The 21,736-nt window shown below is 49.8% G+C and overlaps 1 protein-coding gene across 1 annotated transcript in view; it reads right to left on the minus strand.

The window, feature by feature from the left end:
- Nucleotides 1-21,736, minus strand: part of SETD2 (SET domain containing 2, histone lysine methyltransferase) — a 147,224-nt gene that overhangs the window by 63,661 nt on the left and 61,827 nt on the right. Inside the window, exons 5-13 of the mRNA XM_063924606.1 lie at nucleotides 20,183-20,314; nucleotides 17,632-17,760; nucleotides 16,959-17,082; nucleotides 16,490-16,567; nucleotides 16,174-16,271; nucleotides 15,758-15,884; nucleotides 15,297-15,431; nucleotides 14,733-14,861; nucleotides 12,630-13,304 (exon numbers count right to left, since the gene is read on the minus strand). Of these exons, the coding sequence (XP_063780676.1) occupies nucleotides 12,630-13,304; nucleotides 14,733-14,861; nucleotides 15,297-15,431; nucleotides 15,758-15,884; nucleotides 16,174-16,271; nucleotides 16,490-16,567; nucleotides 16,959-17,082; nucleotides 17,632-17,760; nucleotides 20,183-20,314 (1,627 nt within the window). The remainder of the gene's footprint in view (nucleotides 1-12,629; nucleotides 13,305-14,732; nucleotides 14,862-15,296; nucleotides 15,432-15,757; nucleotides 15,885-16,173; nucleotides 16,272-16,489; nucleotides 16,568-16,958; nucleotides 17,083-17,631; nucleotides 17,761-20,182; nucleotides 20,315-21,736) is intronic.

Raw genomic sequence — 21,736 nt, forward strand, 5'->3', positions numbered from 1 at the left:
CGCAGCTCACTATACAGGGTATCACAATGTTCGCAGCTCACTATACAGGGTATCACAGTGTATCACAGTGTACGCAGCTCACTATACAGTGTATCACAGTGTACGCAGCTCACTATACAGGGTATCACAGTGTACGCAGCTCACTATACGGGGTATGACAGCGTACGCAACTCACTACACGGGGTATGACAGTGTACGCAACTCACTACACGGGGTATGACCGTGTACGCAGCTCACTATACAGGGTATCACAGTGTACGCAGCTCACTGTACAGGGTATCACAGTGTACGCAGCTCACTATACAGGGTATCACAGTGTACGCAACTCACTACACGGGGTATCACAGTGTACGCAACTCACTATACAGTGTATCACAGTGTACACAGCTCACTATACAGTGTATCACAGTGCACGCAGCTCACTATACAGTGTATCACAGTGTACGCAGCTCACTATACAGTGTATCACAGTGTACGCAGCTCACTATACAGTGTATCACAGTGCACGCAGCTCATTACACAGGGTATCACAGTGTACGCAGCTCACTATACAGGGTATCACAGTGTACGCAGCTCACTATACAGTGTATCACAGTGTACGCAGCTCACTATACAGTGTATCACAGTGTACGCAGCTCATTATACAGGGTATGACAGTGTACGCAACTCACTACACGGGGTATGACAGTGTACGCAACTCACTACACGGGGTATCACAGTGTACGCAGCTCACTATACAGGGTATCACAGTGTACGCAGCTCACTACACGGGGTATCACAGTGTACGCAACTCACTATACAGTGTATCACAGTGTACGCAGCTCACTATACAGTGTATCACAGTGTACGCAGCTCACTATACAGTGTATCACATGTACGCAGCTCACTATAGAAGGTATCACAGTGTATGCAGCTCACTATACAGGGTATCACAGTGCACGCAGCTCACTATACAGTGTATCAGTGCACGCAGCTCACTATACAGTGTATCACAGTGTACGCAGCTCACTATACAGTGTATCACAGTGTACGCAGCTCACTATACAGTATCACAGTGCACGCAGCTCACTATAGTGTATCACAGTGTACGCAGCTCACTATACAGGGTATCACAGTGTACGCAGCTCACTATACAGTGTATCACAGTGCACGCAGCTCACTATACAGGGTATCACAGTGTACGCAGCTCATTATACAGGGTATCACAGTGTACGCAGCTCACTATACAGGGTATCACAGTGTACGCAGCTCACTATACAGTGTATCACAGTGTACGCAGCTCATTATACAGGGTATCACAGTGTAAACAGCTCACTATACAGGATATCACAGTGTACGCAGCTCACTATACAGGCTATCACAGTGTACGCAGCTCACTATACAGGGTATCACAGTGTACGCTGCTCACTATACAGGGTATCACAGTGTATGCAGCTCATTATACAGGGTATCACAGTGTAAACAGCTCACTATACAGGGTATCACAGTGTACGCAGCTCACTATACAGCGTATCACAGTGTACGCAGCTCACTATACAGCGTATCACAGTGTACGCAGCTCACTATACAGTGTATCACAGTGTACGCAGCTCACTATACAGTGTATCACAGTGCACGCAGCTCACTATACAGGGTATCACAGTGTACTGTACAGGGGATCACAATATAAAGTATAGAAAATTAACACAGCTTACTATACAACGTGTGACAATGTATTTATTAATATTGACTCATAGATCCTGTGTATTCCATTGCGCGTTACAACTGGGAACAAAACAGTAAAGAGAGAAGACTGGGTAATAACAGACAGGGAGGGCAGAGGGCCCTGCTCGCATCACTACAGCACACAGAAGTGCTCAGTATACACAACCTACCAATACAAAGTATACACAACTTACAATACACATTGTATCACAATACAAGCACTATACACAAAGCATACACAGCTAATTTTCTCAATGGAAAGTGCCGATAATACCACAATAATTTATATCACTAAACCAGCAGTGCTGCCACATCCAGATTGCAGCAACGAGACACATTATACAGGGCTCCCGGGTAATCAGACCCCGGATACGCACAGAGGACCTGGGCCTACAGGTGCAAGCACACAGGACAGGAAATCCCAGCCAGGCAGCCCCTACGCCCGTGTCACAGGACCAGGATACAGGGAACGCCGGCTCAGTCTATCTGCTGGTTACCAGGCAGCCCCTACGCACGTGTCACAGGATACAGGGAACGCCGGCTCAGTCTATCTGCTGGTTACCAGGCAGCCCCTACGCACGTGTCACAGGATACAGGGAACGCCGGCTCAGTCTATCTGCTGGTTACCAGGCAGCCCCTATGCCCGTGTCACAGGACCAGGATACAGGGAACGCCGGCTCAGTCTATCTGCTGATTACCAGGCAGCCACTACGCCCGTGTCACAGGATACAGGGAACGCCAGCTCAGTCTATCTGCTGGTCACCAGACAGCCCCTACGCCGGTGTCACAGGATACAGGGAACGCCGGCTCAGTCTATCTGCTGGTTACCAGGCCACCAGGCAGCCCCTACGCCCGTGTCACAGGATACAGGGAACGCCGGCTCAGTCTATCTGCTGGTTACCAGGCAGCCCCTACGCCCGTGTCACAGGACCAGGATACAGGGAACGCCGGCTCAGTCTATCTGCTGGTTACCAGGCAGCCCCTACGCCCGTGTCACAGGATACAGGGAACGCCGGCTCAGTCTATCTGCTGGTTACCAGGCAGCCCCTACGCCCGTGTCACAGGACCAGGATACAGGGAACGCCGGCTCAGTCTATCTGCTGGTTACCAGGCAGCCCCTACGCCCGTGTCACAGGATACAGGGAACGCCGGCTCAGTCTATCTGCTGGTTACCAGGCAGCCCCTACGCCCGTGTCACAGGACCAGGATACAGGGAACGCCGGCTCAGTCTATCTGCTGGTCACCAGGCAGCCCCTACGCCCGTGTCACAGGATACAGGGAACGCCGGCTCAGTCTATCTGCTGGTTACCAGGCAGCCCCTACGCCCGTGTCACAGGATATAGGGAACGCCGGCACAGTCTATCTGCTGATTACCAGGCAGCCCCTACGCCCATGTCACAGGATACAGGGAACGCCGGCTCAGTCTATCTGCTGGTTACCAGGCAGCCCCTACGCCCGTGTCACAGGACCAGGATACAGGGAACGCCGGCTCAGTCTATCTGCTGGTTACCAGGCAGCCCCTACGCCCGTGTCACAGGATACAGGGAACGCCGGCTCAGTCTATCTGCTGGTCACCAGGCAGCCCCTACGCCCGTGTCACAGGATACAGGGAACGCCGGCTCAGTCTATCTGCTGGTTACCAGGCAGCCCCTAAGCCCGTGTCACAGGACCAGGATACAGGGAACGCCGGCTCAGTCTATCTGCTGGTTACCAGGCAGCCCCTACGCCCGTGTCACAGGACCAGGATACAGGGAACGCCGGCTCAGTCTATCTGCTGGTCACCAGGCAGCCCCTACGCCCGTGTCACAGGATACAGGGAACGCCGGCTCAGTCTATCTGCTGGTCACCAGGCAGCCCCTACGCCCGTGTCACAGGATACAGGGAACGCCGGCTCAGTCTATCTGCTGGTCACCAGGCAGCCCCTACGCCCGTGTCACAGGATACAGGGAACGCCGGCTCAGTCTATCTGCTGGTTACCAGGCAGCCCCTACGCCCGTGTCTCAGGATACAGGGAACGCCGGCTCAGTCTATCTGCTGGTTACCAGGCAGCCCCTACGCCCGTGTCACAGGATACAGGGAACGCCGGCTCAGTCTATCTGCTGGTTACCAGGCAGCCCCTACGCCCGTGTCTCAGGATACAGGGAACGCCGGCTCAGTCTATCTGCTGGTTACCAGGCAGCCCCTACGCCCGTGTCACAGGATACAGGGAACGCCGGCTCAGTCTATCTGCTGGTTACCAGGCAGCCCCTACGCCCGTGTCTCAGGATACAGGGAACGCCGGCTCAGTCTATCTGCTGGTTACCAGGCAGCCCCTACGCCCGTGTCACAGGATACAGGGAACGCCGGCTCAGTCTATCTGCTGGTTACCAGGCAGCCCCTACGCCCGTGTCACAGGACCAGGATACAGGGAACGCCGGCTCAGTCTATCTGCTGGTTACCAGGCAGCCCCTACGCCCGTGTCACAGGATACAGGGAACGCCGGCTCAGTCTATCTGCTGGTCACCAGGCAGCCCCTACGCCCGTGTCACAGGATACAGGGTACGCCGGCTCAGTCTATCTGCTGGTTACCAGGCAGCCCCTACGCCCGTGTCACAGGACCAGGATACAGGGAACGCCGGCTCAGTCTATCTGCTGGTTACCAGGCAGCCCCTACGCCCGTGTCACAGGATACAGGGAACGCCGGCTCAGTCTATCTGCTGGTTACCAGGCAGCCCCTACGCCCGTGTCACAGGATACAGGGAACGCCGGCTCAGTCTATCTGCTGGTCACCAGGCAGCCCCTACGCCCGTGTCACAGGATACAGGGAACGCCGGCTCAGTCTATCTGCTGGTTACCAGGCAGCCCCTACGCCCGTGTCACAGGACCAGGATACAGGGAACGCCGGCTCAGTCTATCTGCTGGTTACCAGGCAGCCCCTACACCCGTGTCACAGGACCAGGATACAGGGAACGCCGGCTCAGTCTATCTGCTGGTCACCAGGCAGCCCCTACGCCCGTGTCACAGGATACAGGGAACGCCGGCTCAGTCTATCTGCTGGTCATCAGGCAGCCCCCAATGCCAGTGGCCTATAAATATTGTCCTAACCTTAACCCCATCACATGATAAAGCGGGCAGGATCACCAGGGTAATGGGCACACTCTCTATGGAATAGAGCAGTACATGGACCATCCACCTCTGTAGTAAGGATGGAATTGGCTGAATGCAGAGAGGGCCACACACACACATACATACACACACATATACACACACACACAATGGGCGAATCAGAAATCTCCTCCCACGAGTTTGGCTGACGCAATATTACTGATGTAAACGTGATTGTGACACTTACACATGAAGCACCTGAGCGGACACTTCATATGGCTTTATGACTGGGGAGATATAAAAGTGATCCTGTCCAATCAATCGTTAAACATGCAGGTGATGTGCGTAACCAAGCAGAATATAACCCAAACCCCAGCGCCGTGTCTGCATACACAACGTACCTGCCCAGCGCTCCAGTGCGCTCAAGAGCCACCGATCTAATACAGCCGCTGATGTCACCAGATCCCTAGCGGCAGGGACTGCGGACAGATCAGTGAGCGGGGCTTATACCCTACTATTTCCCTCTATAGCTTCCTTCCAGTGCGCACACTGTACTTCCTGCAGGCGCACTATCCCCAGAGCCTGCACAGTAGAGCGCAAGGGCCCAGGTTATCTGCAGACAGACAATGGACGCGGCACCGGCAGGCACAGGTCCTATGAATAATCTACATTCTTTCCCACTGTGAATCCTCTTTTATAGCCCAGTAATCTTCTCCCCAGAGCTCCCTTTACAGAGAGAATAGATCTATGCAAGTATATACATGAGGACTGTCTATATACTTATGTCTGCATCTCCCAACACCACACAATGGGCAGAAATAACTTATTGCTTCCCTTTATTCCTGTCCTGTGCACAGAGTGCATGGTCTATAGTATAGTACATAGTATATAGTATGAAGGTACGGACAGTTCTGATGCAGTATACTGTGCGACACGGCTACAGAAAGTCACATGCACATCATCCTGTCTCCCAGGCTAAGAGCAGGGGAAGGAATCACCTTTACCACTGTATTCCTGTCCTGTGCACAGAGTGCATGGTCTATAGTATAGTACATAGTATATAGTATGAAGGTACGGACAGTTCTGATGCAGTATACTGTGCGACACGGCTACAGAAAGTCACATGCACATTATCCTGTCTCCCAGGCTAAGAGCAGGGGAATGAATCACCTTTACCACTGTATTCCTGTCCTGTGCACAGAGTGCATGGTCTATAGTATAGTACATAGTATATAGTATGAAGGTACGGACAGTTCTGATGCAGTATACTGTGCGACACAGCTACAGAAAGTCACATGCACATTATCCTGGTACCCAGGCTAAGAGCAGGGGAAGGAATCACCTTTACCACTGTATTCCTGTCCTGTGCACAGAGTGCATGGTCTATAGTATAGTACATAGTATATAGTATGAAGGTACGGACAGTTCTGATGCAGTATACTGTGCGACACGGCTACAGAAAGTCACATGCACATCATCCTGTCTCCCAGGCTAAGAGCAGGGGAAGGAATCACCTTTACCACTGTATTCCTGTCCTGTGCACAGAGTGCATGGTCTATAGTATAGTACATAGTATATAGTATGAAGGTACGGACAGTTCTGATGCAGTATACTATGCGACACGGCTACAGAAAGTCACATGCACATCATCCTGTCTCCCAGGCTAAGAGCAGGGGAAGGAATCACCTTTACCACTGTATTCCTGTCCTGTGCACAGAGTGCATGGTCTATAGTATAGTACATAGTATATAGTATGAAGGTACGGACAGTTCTGATGCAGTATACTGGGCGACACGGCTACAGAAAGTCACATGCACATTATCCTGGTACCCAGGCTAAGAGAAGGGAAGGAATCACCTTTACCACTGTATTCCTGTCCTGTGCACAGAGTGCATGGTCTATAGTATAGTACATAGTATATAGTATGAAGGTATGGACAATTCTGATGCAGTATACTGTGCGACACGGCTACAGAAAGTCACATGCACATTATCCTGTCTCCCAGGCTAACCAGGGGAAGGAATCACCTTTACCACTGTATTCCTGTCCTGTGCACAGAGTGCATGGTCTATAGTATAGTACATAGTATATAGTATGAAGGTACGGACAGTTCTGATGCAGTATACTGTGCGACACGGCTACAGAAAGTCACATGCACATTATCCTGGTACCCAGGCTAAGAGCAGGGGAAGGAATCACCTTTACCACTGTATTCCTGTCTTGTCCAAATGCCTCCAATATGAAGGGTATAGCTCAGTGTTACCGTTTCATTATATCATATGTGCACAAGCAGGGATATACCTAAAACCTGGGCTGTTGGGGTGCCTTGATAACCGTGTTTGGGAACCAGTGCTCAAATCTATTCCCCGACTGTTCAGTGATATATCCCAACGCCCTGAGTGATCACTTTCCCTGCTACCCTGCAGTGCTGATTATAAGTCAGTGGTCAGGAGTCTCCAGCAAAGAGGCGCTGCAGCAGCTACACTAAGGGCACCCTGCTAGGCACAAATACACGGATGAGAGACAACATGACACATTCACCTCACCCTGTAACAACACACTCTACCACCTCTGTGAGAGGGGCTCATAGTAAACCCCCCCCCCCCCCCCACCTCATTGTTACTTCCATCTGCTTTCAATCAAACCTTAGTTTTTGTTACCCATAACACACACTTGTAACAGGGGGTATAGGAAGGAGAGATGTTTAATTACGGCTGATGTAGGGTTTCTGTTGTCGTGGTACTACTGGTACCAGCATGCCCAGCCACACCCTTCTCCCACATCTTCCCTGATGATTTCTGAATAAGCAGGAAGACTAAGACTACCCGCCTTGAGTTACACTTCTGAGGATAAAGGAGCATAGAATGGTAATTACGGGGGCTCAGTGCCGCTGCTTCTCCCTCGTCCTGTCTGATATCATCCGCCAGCTAATGTCCTCATCTCCCATCCTTTCTCTTCAGCAGCGATTGGGCTGATCGGAGATCCCGTGAGCTCTCTCACGGTGTTCCGCGTCAGGGGCGGGTCTCAGTAGCACTCCGCAGCGTCCCGGAATATCGCCCATTTCTCAGACACATCAGAGCGCATTACCAGTGGGAGGGTACGGAAGGTAAACGGGGGTATGCCCCCAAACATCTGCCATAGAAATGGTTCATTGCACGGCCACCTAACCTCATTCCTAACCTGGCAAAGAAACCCAACACCCACCGGGGGCCACAGCCAGCACAGCCGCCATCTACATTTCCCAGTGTATAAGGGGGGGGCAGCAATCTAGAGGCACAAAGTCCATCCGCTCGTTGCCACGCGATGCTGCGTTCTTGTTCCTCGGCTTCCATCGGCGGTACTTCTCGTTACCAGACAGGACAATACTGGAAGGGTGCCCGGTGTGTGCATTTGGGGTTACGTTTTCGGCACATTATGAAGCAAACCCTCAGTCTTATTTTGCCGAAAATGTAACCTCCTGTGTGATGTGAGTGAGTGTGTGGTACCAGGATCCATGGTATGGACTGACCTGAAGCAGGATTTCACCAAGGACCAAGCTCTCTGGCCTGCCAAGTCCTCTGGTGAAATGCCACCCACAATCCCCTGCAGCGGGGAGCAGGCGTCTGTGAGATGTGCATGTGCTGTGTGGTAAGGTGTATACTTAGCCGCCTAAATCCGCTATTCACCTATTATATTCTCATTCGCTCCTCCCCAATCAGTCTTCTGATCCTTGCCCTTCTCCAGGACGGGCGAGTGTGGTGTTGAGTAAAGAAGGGGCTCAGCTGCTGGTATAAACAAGCTCCTGGCTGTCCTGAGAACCAGATGGAGAGGGGTTCAGAAGTTACATATGACCACAGCCTAACGAGGGGGAGAGACGCTGGTTAATAGAGGATGCCGTCTAAGCTGTATGTATGTACGTATGTACACACGTATACACATACACATACCCCTCCACATGGTACTATACAGAGACCCAGTGGCTACAGGACGGAACACAGATGCTGCATCTATATCCCTGCCGAAACGCACCCAGGGCACTCCCAAGCTAAAATTACTACAGATGGGTCCATGTTTATTTTGAACTTTAATAGGATTAAAAGAAACTGGCCAGTCAGACTTAATCCCCTGCTGTAATGACTTAATTGCCTGCTGTATTGTTCTCTGTATTGTATTGCAGCTGAGAACAATAGATGAAGGGCTTATGTTAATAAACCATGGTGTACCTAGGCACAGGAAACTAGCCAAGATAACCGTGGACCCATCTGTATATACAGGATTATAATTAATATAAGATGGTCCCTTTTATTGCTCTATTTTCATATCCCTCTCTAACCCAATGACACCTGACCCTAATAAAGTGAGGGTATCACCCACAAGGTGCCTCATAACTGTGGGTAGGCGTGCACCGGATGCCCTATTTCCCTGCTAATTACACACACAAAGACGATTGGCAACGGCCATTATGCTAAATAATACATGTACTAAATGACATTATGGAAATGCGATATTAGTGTTCCCAACAGATTCACTAACAACAACTGTATATTTACACAGCTCCCGTCTCCCAGTGGGACGCAATGCACTTTATATATCTATAGAGGGGGAAGGTGCCTCCTGTCAGACAGATGGGGTCTATTGTCTGCAGGGCACTGATTGGGGGTAAGACAGGTTTATGAGTCACAGTCCTATAAATAAGAATGTAAGATGCGCAACACATTATATCATCATCAAAACGTTTTGCAGCAGGGACTCTGCTCATCAAGCGAGGTACCATTCTATGCCAGCCAAAAAGCTCAGTAGAGCCTCTAGTGGACAAACTGCGGTAACACTGGTGGAATACGCGCCTGTGCACTAAGCAACAACCTAACTACAATTTCTGTGTAAATCATTAGATTGTTAGCTCTCATGACCAGGGCACCATATACTTTTTAGCTTATTTCATAGTTTTGATACATTTATAAAACCTGTGCCACGGGTAACGGTAGAACTGGTACATCTATACCAACAAATCAGATGAATACGTTCATTTCATGTGTAAGAAAATTGTCCAAGTCTGATGGGTTGTCATGAGCCACCTACCACTCTACCTAGCACCCAACCAACCTTCTCTACATGACTCAGAGCAGCCCCTACTTATTACTTATTATTGTCATTAGTGGGGTAATAAGCTGAATTCTGACAGAAACGGCAGCCAGCAATAAGTGCAGGAGAAGGATGACGTCAATGTGCAAGGTAACATATTCTCCTCTATAGACAAGGCCAGAGACGCCTGGTACCTGGCTCCTGAACACACTGGAGAAGGACTACTAGCACACATGAAGGGTGGGTCAGTCAGAGGATGGCCGGGATTGCCCAATGGAGACTCGGGGGTAGACAAGCAGACGGTGCACTAGCCGTATGCTGCATAGAAACACCACAGGCCATAACGGTTTGTGTACAAGGAGAATGCCATGTGAACGACTCCGAGGGCGGTGAAGAAACGTCTCATGAGGAGCATAGAGGATCTCAGGTGGCTAAGGTAATGACGCTACCATTCTAATGGGGCATAGAAGCGAAACCGACATATGCCTCACTTCCTCTCACTCTGACCGCCAGGATTTCTCATGCCACGCTGCCAAGCTGTGGGCCTGCCTGCCCACCAAGCATCCCAAGGGACCGCCTGCCCACCAAGCATCCCAAGGGACCGCCTGCCCACCAAGCATCCCAAGGGACCGCCTGCCCACCAAGCATCCCAAGGGACCGCCTGTCATGCTACAATCTTATGAAACTGTCTGCCCCGCTAGCAAGCCATGAAACTGCCTGCCCAGTTAACAACCTAAGGAACAGCTTGCCTAGCTACAGAACTGCCTGCCTTGCTAACAAGCTACGGTACTGCATGTTCCACCACCAACTTATAGAACCACCTACTGTGGCCACCCAGTACCTACCCAACTGTCCACACTCTCTCAATAAGCATCTTTTTGCCACAAAGCCTACTGTACCCCCACCGGACATCACTACACAAAGCCCTGGTATTACTGCTCCATCTAATCATCCATTGTCTTCGGTCTCTGCATTGTGATCATTTACAATCCGCTACTACTCAACTACCCGGTTTTATGTACACACTTTTGTCTCCGGTGCTGCCGAGTATTGTGGTGCTCTACACATAAACATTCACTATTACTACTATCCACTTCATATCCCCAAATTGTGGAGATTAGCAAACGCTCAAACTACAATCATTATCAGCTTCACCACATGGCGCACAGAGAGTTAATAAAATAATAGATTAGGGAACATGGACGTGCTAGCCCAGTTACCGTGTACAACGCACAGCGCACCCATATAGATCACACCCCCAGATACCATGTCTGCGCTTATAACATATTTACAGTGTCGCAGAGGGGCTGAATGGTTGGAATGGGGCGCATACCACAGGTAAGTCAGCCGGTCCTAACACAAACATCCGCACCTACTGCCAACAGTAACGTTTCTCTCCTTCTCATAACACATACATCCTCACCTATCGCCAACAGTAACGTTTCTCTCCCTCCCATAACACATACATCCTCACCTACCGCCAACAGTAACGTTTCTCTCCCTCCCATAACACATACATCCTCACCTACCACCAACAGTAACATTTCTCTTACTCCCAATAACACATACATCCTCACCTACCGTCAACAGTAAAGTTTTTCTCTCCCTCCCAAAACACATACATCCTCACCTACCGCCAACAGTAAAGTTTCTCTCCCTCCCATAACACATACATCCTCACCTACCGCCAACAGTAACGTTTCTCTCCCTCCCATAACACATACATCCTCACCTACCGTCAACAGTAACGTTTTTCTCTCCCTCCCATAACACACACATCCTCACCTACCGCCAACAGTAACGTTTCTCTCCCTCCCATAACACACACATCCTCAATTACCGCCAACAGTAACGTTTCTCTCCCTCCCATGACAGATCCGATTATCTTGCAGAGATTACGGATGCTGCACTCACTGTGTGGACTACAAGTTCTGCATGAAGCGTACACCGGAAATGTTATATAGATGCACTAGCAGCCTGGAAGCCAGAGCATAAACATAACACCTCAATAAGACTATGGGGGGTATTCAATTCTTGTCGGAAACTGCCGTCTTGTCTGAAAGACGGCAGCTTCCGACAGGTTTAGGTCTGAAGGGGTTCCGACCTATTCAATGCCCCTTGTTATTTCCCAACAAGTCGGGTACTCCCGACTTGTCGGAAAACACGTGGCTTGTCGGAATCCACGTGTTCTGTCAGAAGCGCGGCCAAACCAGGCAGGTTTTAGCCCCATTTCAGACCATGTCAATGCGACTTTAAAAAGTCAGACTGGCATTGTCGGGAACGGGCCAAACCTGTCGGTTTTGACCGGGCACTGAATACTCACATGTTGGATCCTTTCAGTCGGAAAGGATCAGACATGAATTGAATACACCCCTATAAATCACACACGATAATACACACTGTGTAAACGTCTCAGACGATTACTAGAACTGACGGCCAGAACGTGTAATAAACTGTTGCATCACCAGGAACCTCAGACTTGTACACAGAAGTACAGATCACATAGATACGCACAGCCTCAGATACGGACATTAGCTCCCGTTATGTCATGATTTACACATGTATTTGGCTTAATGTAACAAGAAGACTAAATACTCTATGTGGGCATGACATGTAGTAATATAAAACAGACAGGTCCATAAGATAAGAGTATAACACACAGAACAACTCTGATACAAGATCCCATTATGACACTGCAGCAGAGAACACAACGCGTTTCACCAGCATTATGACGCAGCAGGGAACACAATGCGTTTCACCGCCAGCATTTGCTCTCTTACCTTTAGATCTTTCCATCCGTCCAGGAGTTTGTTGGCCAGTTCACCCATATCCAGCATCTTGTCCGTCTGCTCCTGGCTTCTCTCACTTTCCACGTCGGAGACACCTTCTTCCTCATCCTGAGACGGAGTCTCCACCGCAGAGGCCTCCTCCACTTTCAGGCCGTTGGCCTCCTTGGACTCGGGTTCCGCTGCTGGTTCTCTGCTCCCCTCAGGTGCTGGATCGTCCTCTGTTTTGGGGGTCAGGAGTGGCTGCTCTGTGGCTAGTGGGGGCTGTGGAGCACCCTCAACCTTTGTCTCTTCCTTTGGCTGCTGGTCATCCGTCTGCTCCTCGGCGGCTGGCGCCTCTGGCTTTCCCACGGCTTCCTTCATCTCCAGCTCGCTGGCCACATCAGACACGGCACTGTCCATGCTGTTCTCACTAATGATCTTCAGCCTCCGCAACACCAGCTTCTTGGGAGTCTCGCCTTCCATCTCAGTGCTGAGCTTGGCACCTGTATCAGGGGTGTTGAGTGGGGTGTGTGCCCGGGAGGTGTTTTCACTGGAGTAGCCATCGCACTCGCTGAGCTGTGGGATGGCAGTTTTGGTCTGGGCCCATCGCTGGATAATGGGGAGAATCTTGCTCTCTTCCAGCATGTTCTTATTGGGGATGGGAAGCAGCTCCAACGTTTTTACGATCTAACCAAAAGGCAGAATGGGGGTAAGACAAACTTATTGGTAAATAACTACACACAGAGGCAATGCTGATGACAAAGGACACGTAAAATGCTAAAGTGTATACACGATAAGTGGTTTAGGCTCCATCAGAAGGGGGTAGTGAGGAGTGGGCACAAAGTAACGGGTATCTCCCATGCCCTACTCTCAAGCCAAGTAAGGGGGAGAGAGTGTAGACACTCAGTAATGTATCTCCCATGCCCTACTCTCAAGCCAAGTAAGGGGGAGAGAGTGTAGACACTCAGTAATGTATCTCTCATGCCCTACTCTCAAGCCAAGTAAGGGGGAGAGAGTAGACACTCAGTAATGTATCTCCCATGCCCTACTCTCAAGCCAAGTAAGGGGGAGAGAGTAGACACTCAGTAATGTATCTCCCATGCCCTACTCTCAAGCCAAGTAAGGGGGAAAGAGTAGACACTCAGTAATGTATCTCCCATGCCCTACTCTCAAGCCAAGTAAGGGGGAGAGAGTAGACACTCAGTAATGTATCTCCCATCCCCTACTCTCAAGCCAAGTAAGGGGGAGAGAGAGTAGGCACTCAGTAATGTATCTCTCATGCCCTACTCTAAAGCCAAGTAAGGGGGAGAGAGTGTAGACACTCAGTAATGTATCTCCCATGCCCTACTCTCAAGCCAAGTAAGGGGGAGAGAGTAGACACTCAGTAATGTATCTCCCATGCCCTACTCTCAAGCCAAGTAAGGGGGAGAGAGTAGACACTCAGTAATGTATCTCCCATGCCCTACTCTCAAGCCAAGTAAGGGGGAGAGAGTAGACACTCAGTAATGTATCTCCCATCCCCTACTCTCAAGCCAAGTAAGGGGGAGAGAGAGTAGGCACTCAGTAATGTATCTCTCATGCCCTACTCTCAAACCAAGTAAAGGGGAGAGAGTGTAGACACTCAGTAATGTATCTCCCATGCCCTACTCTCAAACCAAGTAAGGGGGAGAGAGTGTAGACACTCAGTAATGTATCTCTCATGCCCTACTCTCAAACCAAGTGATGAGGGTGTCGGTGGCTTGCCCAGACCGCCGTGGCAAAAGCCAAGTGAAGAAGGTGTCACATTGAGCCTTTCCCTAGTGTCCTGTACCACTGAGCCAAACCTCACAGTCAGCCGTGTCCTGTACCACCGAGTCAGGTGTCACAGTCATCCAATCCCCTGTATCTGTCCCATACCATTAAGCCTAGCGTCACAGTCAGCCTTCCCCAGTGTCCTGTAAACTTGTAATTAAACAACCTGTTCTTTAGTGTAACAATTTCTATTAAATAAGATAAGAAACAGTAAAAGACACACACTACTATCCACACACAATTTTACGAAGCTGCTCTATATTAGACTAATAGACCACAGTAAGATGGCTGCCTGAGATCGTAAAGGGGAGACAGGTTACTGACCTCCAGCTGCAGCTTCATGCTATTACTAGTGTTCCCCCGGTTGTCTCCAAGTTCAGCCATCCAGATCCACAGCAGGGAGAGCCCGTGACATTCCAGGAAAGACTTCAGGCAGGACTGGGACTGTGTGTTCTATGGACATAACACACACATACATGTACATATGTTACACAGCGCTTTATAATACAGTCATCCGTATACCCAGCCGAAGCACTCCATGATCAATGGCTGAGAGGTCCCCAACCATCGCCCGTCCATACCCTGATCAGCGGCTGAGACACACCCAGCCATCGCCCGTCCGTACCATGATCAGTGGCTGAGAGACCCCCAGCCATCGCCTGTCCTTACTCTGATCAGCGGCTGACGCCCCCAGCCATCGCCCGTTCTCACCCTGATCAGCTGTTGAGAGGCCCCCAGCCATCACCCGCCCTTACCCTGATCAGAGGCTGAGAGGCCCCCAGCCATTGCCCGTACATACCCTGATCCGCTGCTGAGAGGCCCCCAGCCAGTGCTCACCCTTACCCTTATCAGAGGCCCCCGGCCCCAGCTGCCATCGCCCGTCCTTACCCTGATCAATTTCAGGCAGGTGAGCTTCTGCTCCAGGGTCTCGATTCGGACCATCAGCCGAGATAGGCTGAGCACCTGGTTCTTATCCGACAGACCTTCCCCATTCTCCAGCAGAGCTTCCAGCTCCCCGTCCACCTAGGCCATGGCAGGGAGAAGACCATCAATCATCATAGGTTCTAAGGACATTGCTACAGTAAACGGCATTTCTATACACATCCATAAATGGCAACACGGCGGTGGATTCTGCGGGCTCAGCCTGTCCATTACCCAGACATGTAACTGTTCCTGGTGCACGGAGAGACTCCACCTGCATTAACAGAGCTTCATCCCACAACACGGCGTGAGGGCAACCCATGGTGGGCAAACGCGTTACCCCTAAAGTCAGTAAAAAAAAACCTAGACAGAAGGCGATATGATGCCCCCCATTACATTACAGCGGATGGACGGACCACGCGACTCACAGAATCCTTCTTGCGGGACCTTTCCTTCTTCATCTTGCCCCCGGCTGCTCGAACGCTGACGCGGTTTTCCCCGCCGAGGTAACCCCGGCAGTTGGCAGACCCACAGAAGCATTTCTGGGCCTCTTTGCTGTGATTCAGAATGGAGACAATGAAAGGGGATTATTTATCAGCGAGTCCTCTGCTTAATGGAATAAAGAAAACCTTTACTCACATTATTGGGTTAATAAGGATTCCACGATTTATGTGAAAATTTAAAATTACAAGAGCTAAAGAAGAAACCACTTCCATTATCTTATGTGTCAAATCCCTACTGTTCCCCGGAGGAAACGCCGCTTCCGAGTGGCGAGTACGGTGGAGAGCGGCGAGAGGAGGAGCGGGATTATATATTATATATAACGTCCACCAACTGGTCTTACCCGTATCTCTGGAACTGGTAATCAAAGGTCAGCTCTGCGCCAACAGGAACCAATCGGGTGGTAAAAAAGCCCACCCTTACCTGGCCGTTCACCGTCCACTGCGGGAGACACAACGCACACAAGCATTAGACAGGTTTCCCCCCAGGAGGGGGCCGCAAGGTCCGCAGGCCCAGGACAGAGGCCAAACTCTACAATTCCTAAAATGTGCCCAGTGTGAATGTGAATATTCCTTGCTGGAAAGGATACAACTCTTCCAACAACACAGGCAGAATATAATGGGAAAATAAACCCATTTTGCTTCCCCCCAGTTCTTCACCTTCTGGGTCTCACAGTTGGGGTCACAGCTGTGGTTCATGAAACGCGAGCAGTTGCCTTTCTGGGTGGCATCGATAATCTGGAAAAGGAGCACAGCGATGGGTAATAGAAGACCAATGTATAACCAACACACATAGGGGGCAGGGGGCATGAGGCGGCTCCTTAACCATTCACCAGGAAGGGGCACCATAAATACTGCGCGCAAATTGCAGCTTTGTGTTGCTGGAGTTGTGACGCTGCCAGCCTGCGTAGTGACGGCGCTTTACTGTGGCTAGCGCTATTTTTCCACTTGTTTCGCAAGAAATGGTTTCTGATCTGAACTCCTCCTCCAATCGGACGATGCCATCTTTTATTAAATGCCCATTCATCCCTGATGCGTTGCTACATGTGAGAGCCGCAGCTACTGATCTGCAGATGGGAATAGGATTGGCCTGTAAGCTCAGCGCTGCCCCCTGCTGGCGTCAGCTCACCTCATCATTCTTCAGTGCCATGAAATAGTAGTGGATGTTCTTGCTGCGAGCGTACTCCTTCACTCGGGATTTAAACTCCTTGTGGTCTAGAACCTCTCCGCAATACTCCAGTACAAATGTATTCCTGTGGGAAAGTGGCATCCAGCATTAGACAGAAGAATGACACAGGTCTAAAAGAGCCGAGCAGAAAATAGCAGCTGTAAGTAGGGTCCATTAATGGGGTTTCCCCGCCAAATAAACGATTGCCCCTCCCATCTATGACAATGTTCAGATGCTCTGATTGGCTACTGATGATACCATAAGGATTATCTGACACAGTAAGGTTCCGTTGTAGCCTGGTGGTGAAATGAAACTCCGTTATAGTGATTAGAGACTTACGCCAGTTATAATATAATGACAGACGGTTACACAAAAAAGACAGTATCTATTGGTTGTCGCACTCCACCTGCAATGAACGGGAGCGTAACTTGGCGCTTATACGTGGGCTACCCAGGAGGGGAAATAGAATCACCAGGGGTTGGGGTAGGACCAGGATTGTGGCGTCAGGAGCAGACCAGCGCAGTCCACCCAATGGAATCAAATCTTCATTTACAACAAAGCAAGCAACGGCCTGGTTACACTAATTGGCAAAATACAAATTAACCAAGTACGCCGGTATCCATTTATAACTTACGGTTTAAGATCTTTGCCGGCCCGGAGACCCCAGCCCTTCTTCTCCGTTAGGATGACTTCAACATCGGCGTGCTGCTTCCTCTGGAAGCGCCGGTTGGAGCAGTAGTCTCCATTTGGACATCGTGAGGAGCTGAGGGAACGGAGCAGACACACATTTATGGTAAAATACAGATCGGCAATGCACCGCAGAAGCACTTATTATAACGAGATGACATATGGCGCCGTAGAAGAGCGGGCTCTCCGATGTCTGACGGGGGGGGGGGGGGGGGGGGGGGGGTCTGTGTTTTGTACATGAGAGGGTACTGTATGATCTGCAGACTGACGTATGATCACACAGTACACTGGGGAGCTGCAGAAAAAAACAGTGAAGACAGAAACACAGAACACTGCTAATATATGGATGATGATGATGATGATGATGGTGGTAAATAATGTGTCTGACAACGGGATTTTTGTACTTGGATTAAATGCTTTTCTCGTAGTTACACCGGAGACCATGGAATATAGAGAAAAAGATTTAACGTGCACATAAAAATCCCATTTTCTCTGATCTTCTACTGCGGGACGTCCCTAAAAGCAGGGTACAGTCAGACATAGCACCTACGTCCAAACTGGCAGCTTTGGAAGTAAAAGTATTAATCCTGTAAAATCTGGTGACCGTGTAATGCAACGACCTAGAGGACGCCCTGGAAACCTGCTTAACAGTGGCTGTGCCGTTCACCTGGGAGGCGGCAACCTGACCGGTGGAAAGCGCCCTGTCCCCAACAGAAGCACTCCACCTGGCAATGATTGGTTTGGAAGCTGGCTCGCCCCTCCTGAGGACATCACCGCCAACTAAAAGGTCACCTGTCCTGTGCAATGATTGAGACTGAATTTACGATGAAGACTTCTTAGGGGGGTGGGGGGGTGGGGGGTGGGGAGGATCACCTCCAGATGTTTGCCCCCCGTTACTACTTGCTGTGTTACTGCAGTCAGTGGTATACTGGAGCTGCAGGAGGCTTAGTGGTGGGAACGGGAGCCTCCATTATTTCCCCCAATGAGCCCTGCACCGATGACAGCATGCCTCGGTTATTGTGAAACCTCACAGATACTGATAGAATAGAGCAGTGGTTCTCAAACTTGGTCCTCAGAACCCCAAACAAGTCACATTTTCCAGGTCACCCAGCACGTGAATAGGTGCAGTCATTACTCACCGATACGTTTAAAAAGATCCACAGGTGGAGCTAATTATTTCACCTGTGATTCTGTGAGGAGACCTGGAAAACATGCACCATTTGGGGTTCTGAGGACCGGCTTTGAGAACCTATTTGTTCCCGAGGAACCAAGTGCACTTAGTCCACCACTCCTAACGATTCCCTCTCACGGTCAGTAACTGACCCCTCCCACTGTGCAGTGGGAGCGTAACTCGCTGACATCTGCACCTGGAACAATTTCTCCCAGGTTCCTACTATTAGCACCAGGAATCGCCTACTGCTGGGTATGTGTACAGAAGGTGCTGCAACATTTCCTGGGTAGTGTCAGCTAATTCCCTCTGGTCCCTCACTATGGACCAGGCCGCACCGGGTAGAGACAGTCGGAGAATGGAACAACATTTGGAGCTTCTCTGGCAGTCACAGGACACAGGCAGATGCTGACATCTTTAGGCAAGATTGTTATTGCTCAATGACTTGAAAAATACAGATCTCCCTGCTAAAGGTGCTTGGGACAGCATGGAAGATGATCTTCAGAAGTACACGCACATTCAATGCTCCGAGTGGTGAGGCATTGGCCCTCATTCCGAGTTGATCGCTCGCTAGCTACTTTTAAGCAGCCGCGCAAACGCATAGTCGCCGCCCACGGGGGAGTGTATTTTAGCTTCGCAAGAGTGCGATCGCATGTGCAGCCGAGCGGTACAAAAACATTTTGTGCAAAACAAGACCAGCCCTGTAGTTACTTATTCTGTGCGATGATTCCAGCGACGGAGGTCCCGGAATTGACGTCAGACACCCGCCCTGCAAACGCCTGGTCACGCCTGCGTTTTCCCTACCACTCCCAGAAAACTGTCAGTTGACACCCACAAACGCCCTCTTTCTATCAATCTCCTTGCAATCGGCTGTGCGAATGGATTAGTCGCTAGAAGTATTGCACAGCAATGATGCCGTTTGTACCCATACGATGCGTGTGCGCATTGCGGTTCATACGCAGTTATACTGTTTTTTTTACCTGATCGCTGCGCTGCTTACAGTGCAGAGGTGTCGGGATCTAGGCTCCCGCTCCTTAGCATACAGCCAGGGACTACGTTGCAGCTGCACTTTATGATCCGGGGCTGTGATGCATAGTATAATACATTAATAATAATTACATTTCTATTAAACACGCCGCATGGCGTCGGTACTTTAATTTTTAAACTGGCGCCTAGTGCTGATTGGGCAGTTTGAAAATGGCACAAGGATTAACCCCTTCTGTGCCGCGGTCACCATGGGGACTGGAACCCGGCCACTGCAGTAATATCAGAAGGTTGGAGGGTTCTAATAATGTTTCCATTTCTAAATGATAAAATATAAATGACTTACCACTCAATCATGAGCAGGCGGTTCAGACAGTCCTCCCCGCAGGCCACCTCTCCCTGGTGTCGCTCTTCTTTAGAGAGCAGAGGACACTCGCACTGCATCCGTTTAATGTCCCGGTGACTCTTATTCTTCTTTCTGCAGAACAGAAGTCTTCAGTGGTGAGTATGAAAGAGCAGCAATGTAATAATCTGCAGGATATATCACTATGTACCTGTCAGGTGGTAGATGGGACAGAGCAATACTCTGCAGGTCACTAGAGAGGTCAGCAATGTAATAATCTGCAGGATATATCACTATGTACCTGTCAGGGGGTAGATGGGACAGAGCAATGTTCTGCAGGTCACTAGAGAGGTCAGTAATGTAATAATCTGCAGGATATATCACTATGTACCTGTCAGGGGGTGGATGGGACAGAGCAATGTTCTGCATGTCACTACAGAGGTCAGTAATGTAATCTGCAGGATATATCATTATGTACCTGTCAGGGGGTAGATGGGACAGAGCAATGTTCTGCAGGTCACTAGAGGTCAGTAATGTAATAATCTGCAGAATATATCACTATGTACCTGTCAGGGGGTAGATGGGACAGAGCAATGTTCTGCAGGTTGCTAGAGGGGTCAGTAATGTAATAATCTGCAGGATAAATCACTATGTATCTGTCAGGGGGTAGATGGGACAGAGCAATGTTCTGCAAGTCACTAGAGGGGTCAGTAATGTAATAATCTGCAGAATATATCACTATGTACCTGTCAGGGGGTAGATGGGACAGAGCAATGTTCTGCAGGTCACTAGAGGGGTCAGTAATGTAATAATCTGCAGGATATATCACTATGTACCTGTCAGGGGGTAGATGGGACAGAGCAATGTTCTGCAGGTCACTAGAGAGGTCAGTAATGTAATAATCTGCAGGATATATCACTATGTACCTGTCAGGGGGTGGATGGGACAGAGCAATGTTCTGCAGGTCACTAGAGGTCAGTAATGTAATAATCTGCAGGATATATCACTATGTATCTGTCAGGGGGTAGATGGGACAGAGCAATGTTCTGCAAGTCACTAGAGAGGTCAGTAATGTAATAATCTGCAGAATATATCACTATATACCGGTCAGGGGGTAGATGGGACAGAGCAATGTTCTGCAGATCACTAGAGAGGTCAGTAATGTAATAATCTGCAGAATATATCACTATGTACCTGTCAGGGGGTAGATGGGACAGAGCAATGTTCTGCAGGTCACTAGAGGGGTCAGTAATGTAATAATCTGCAGGATATATCACTATGTATCTGTCAGGGGATAGATGGGACAGAGCAATGTTCTGCAGATCCCTAGAGAGGTCAGTAATGTAATAATCTGCAGAATATATCACTATATACCGGTCAGGGGGTAGATGGGACAGAGCAATGTTCTGCAGATCACTAGAGAGGTCAGTAATGTAATAATCTGCAGAATGTATCTGTCAGGGGGTAGATATAACAGAGCAGATGATGCAGATAATCTGGGAAATGACCAGTAATTGGGTATCAGGATGATAGACTGACAATGTATTGGTCGACAGT

Source organism: Pseudophryne corroboree, chromosome 5 (genome assembly GCF_028390025.1).
Source record: "Pseudophryne corroboree isolate aPseCor3 chromosome 5, aPseCor3.hap2, whole genome shotgun sequence".
Classification (NCBI taxonomy): Eukaryota; Metazoa; Chordata; class Amphibia; order Anura; family Myobatrachidae; genus Pseudophryne; species Pseudophryne corroboree.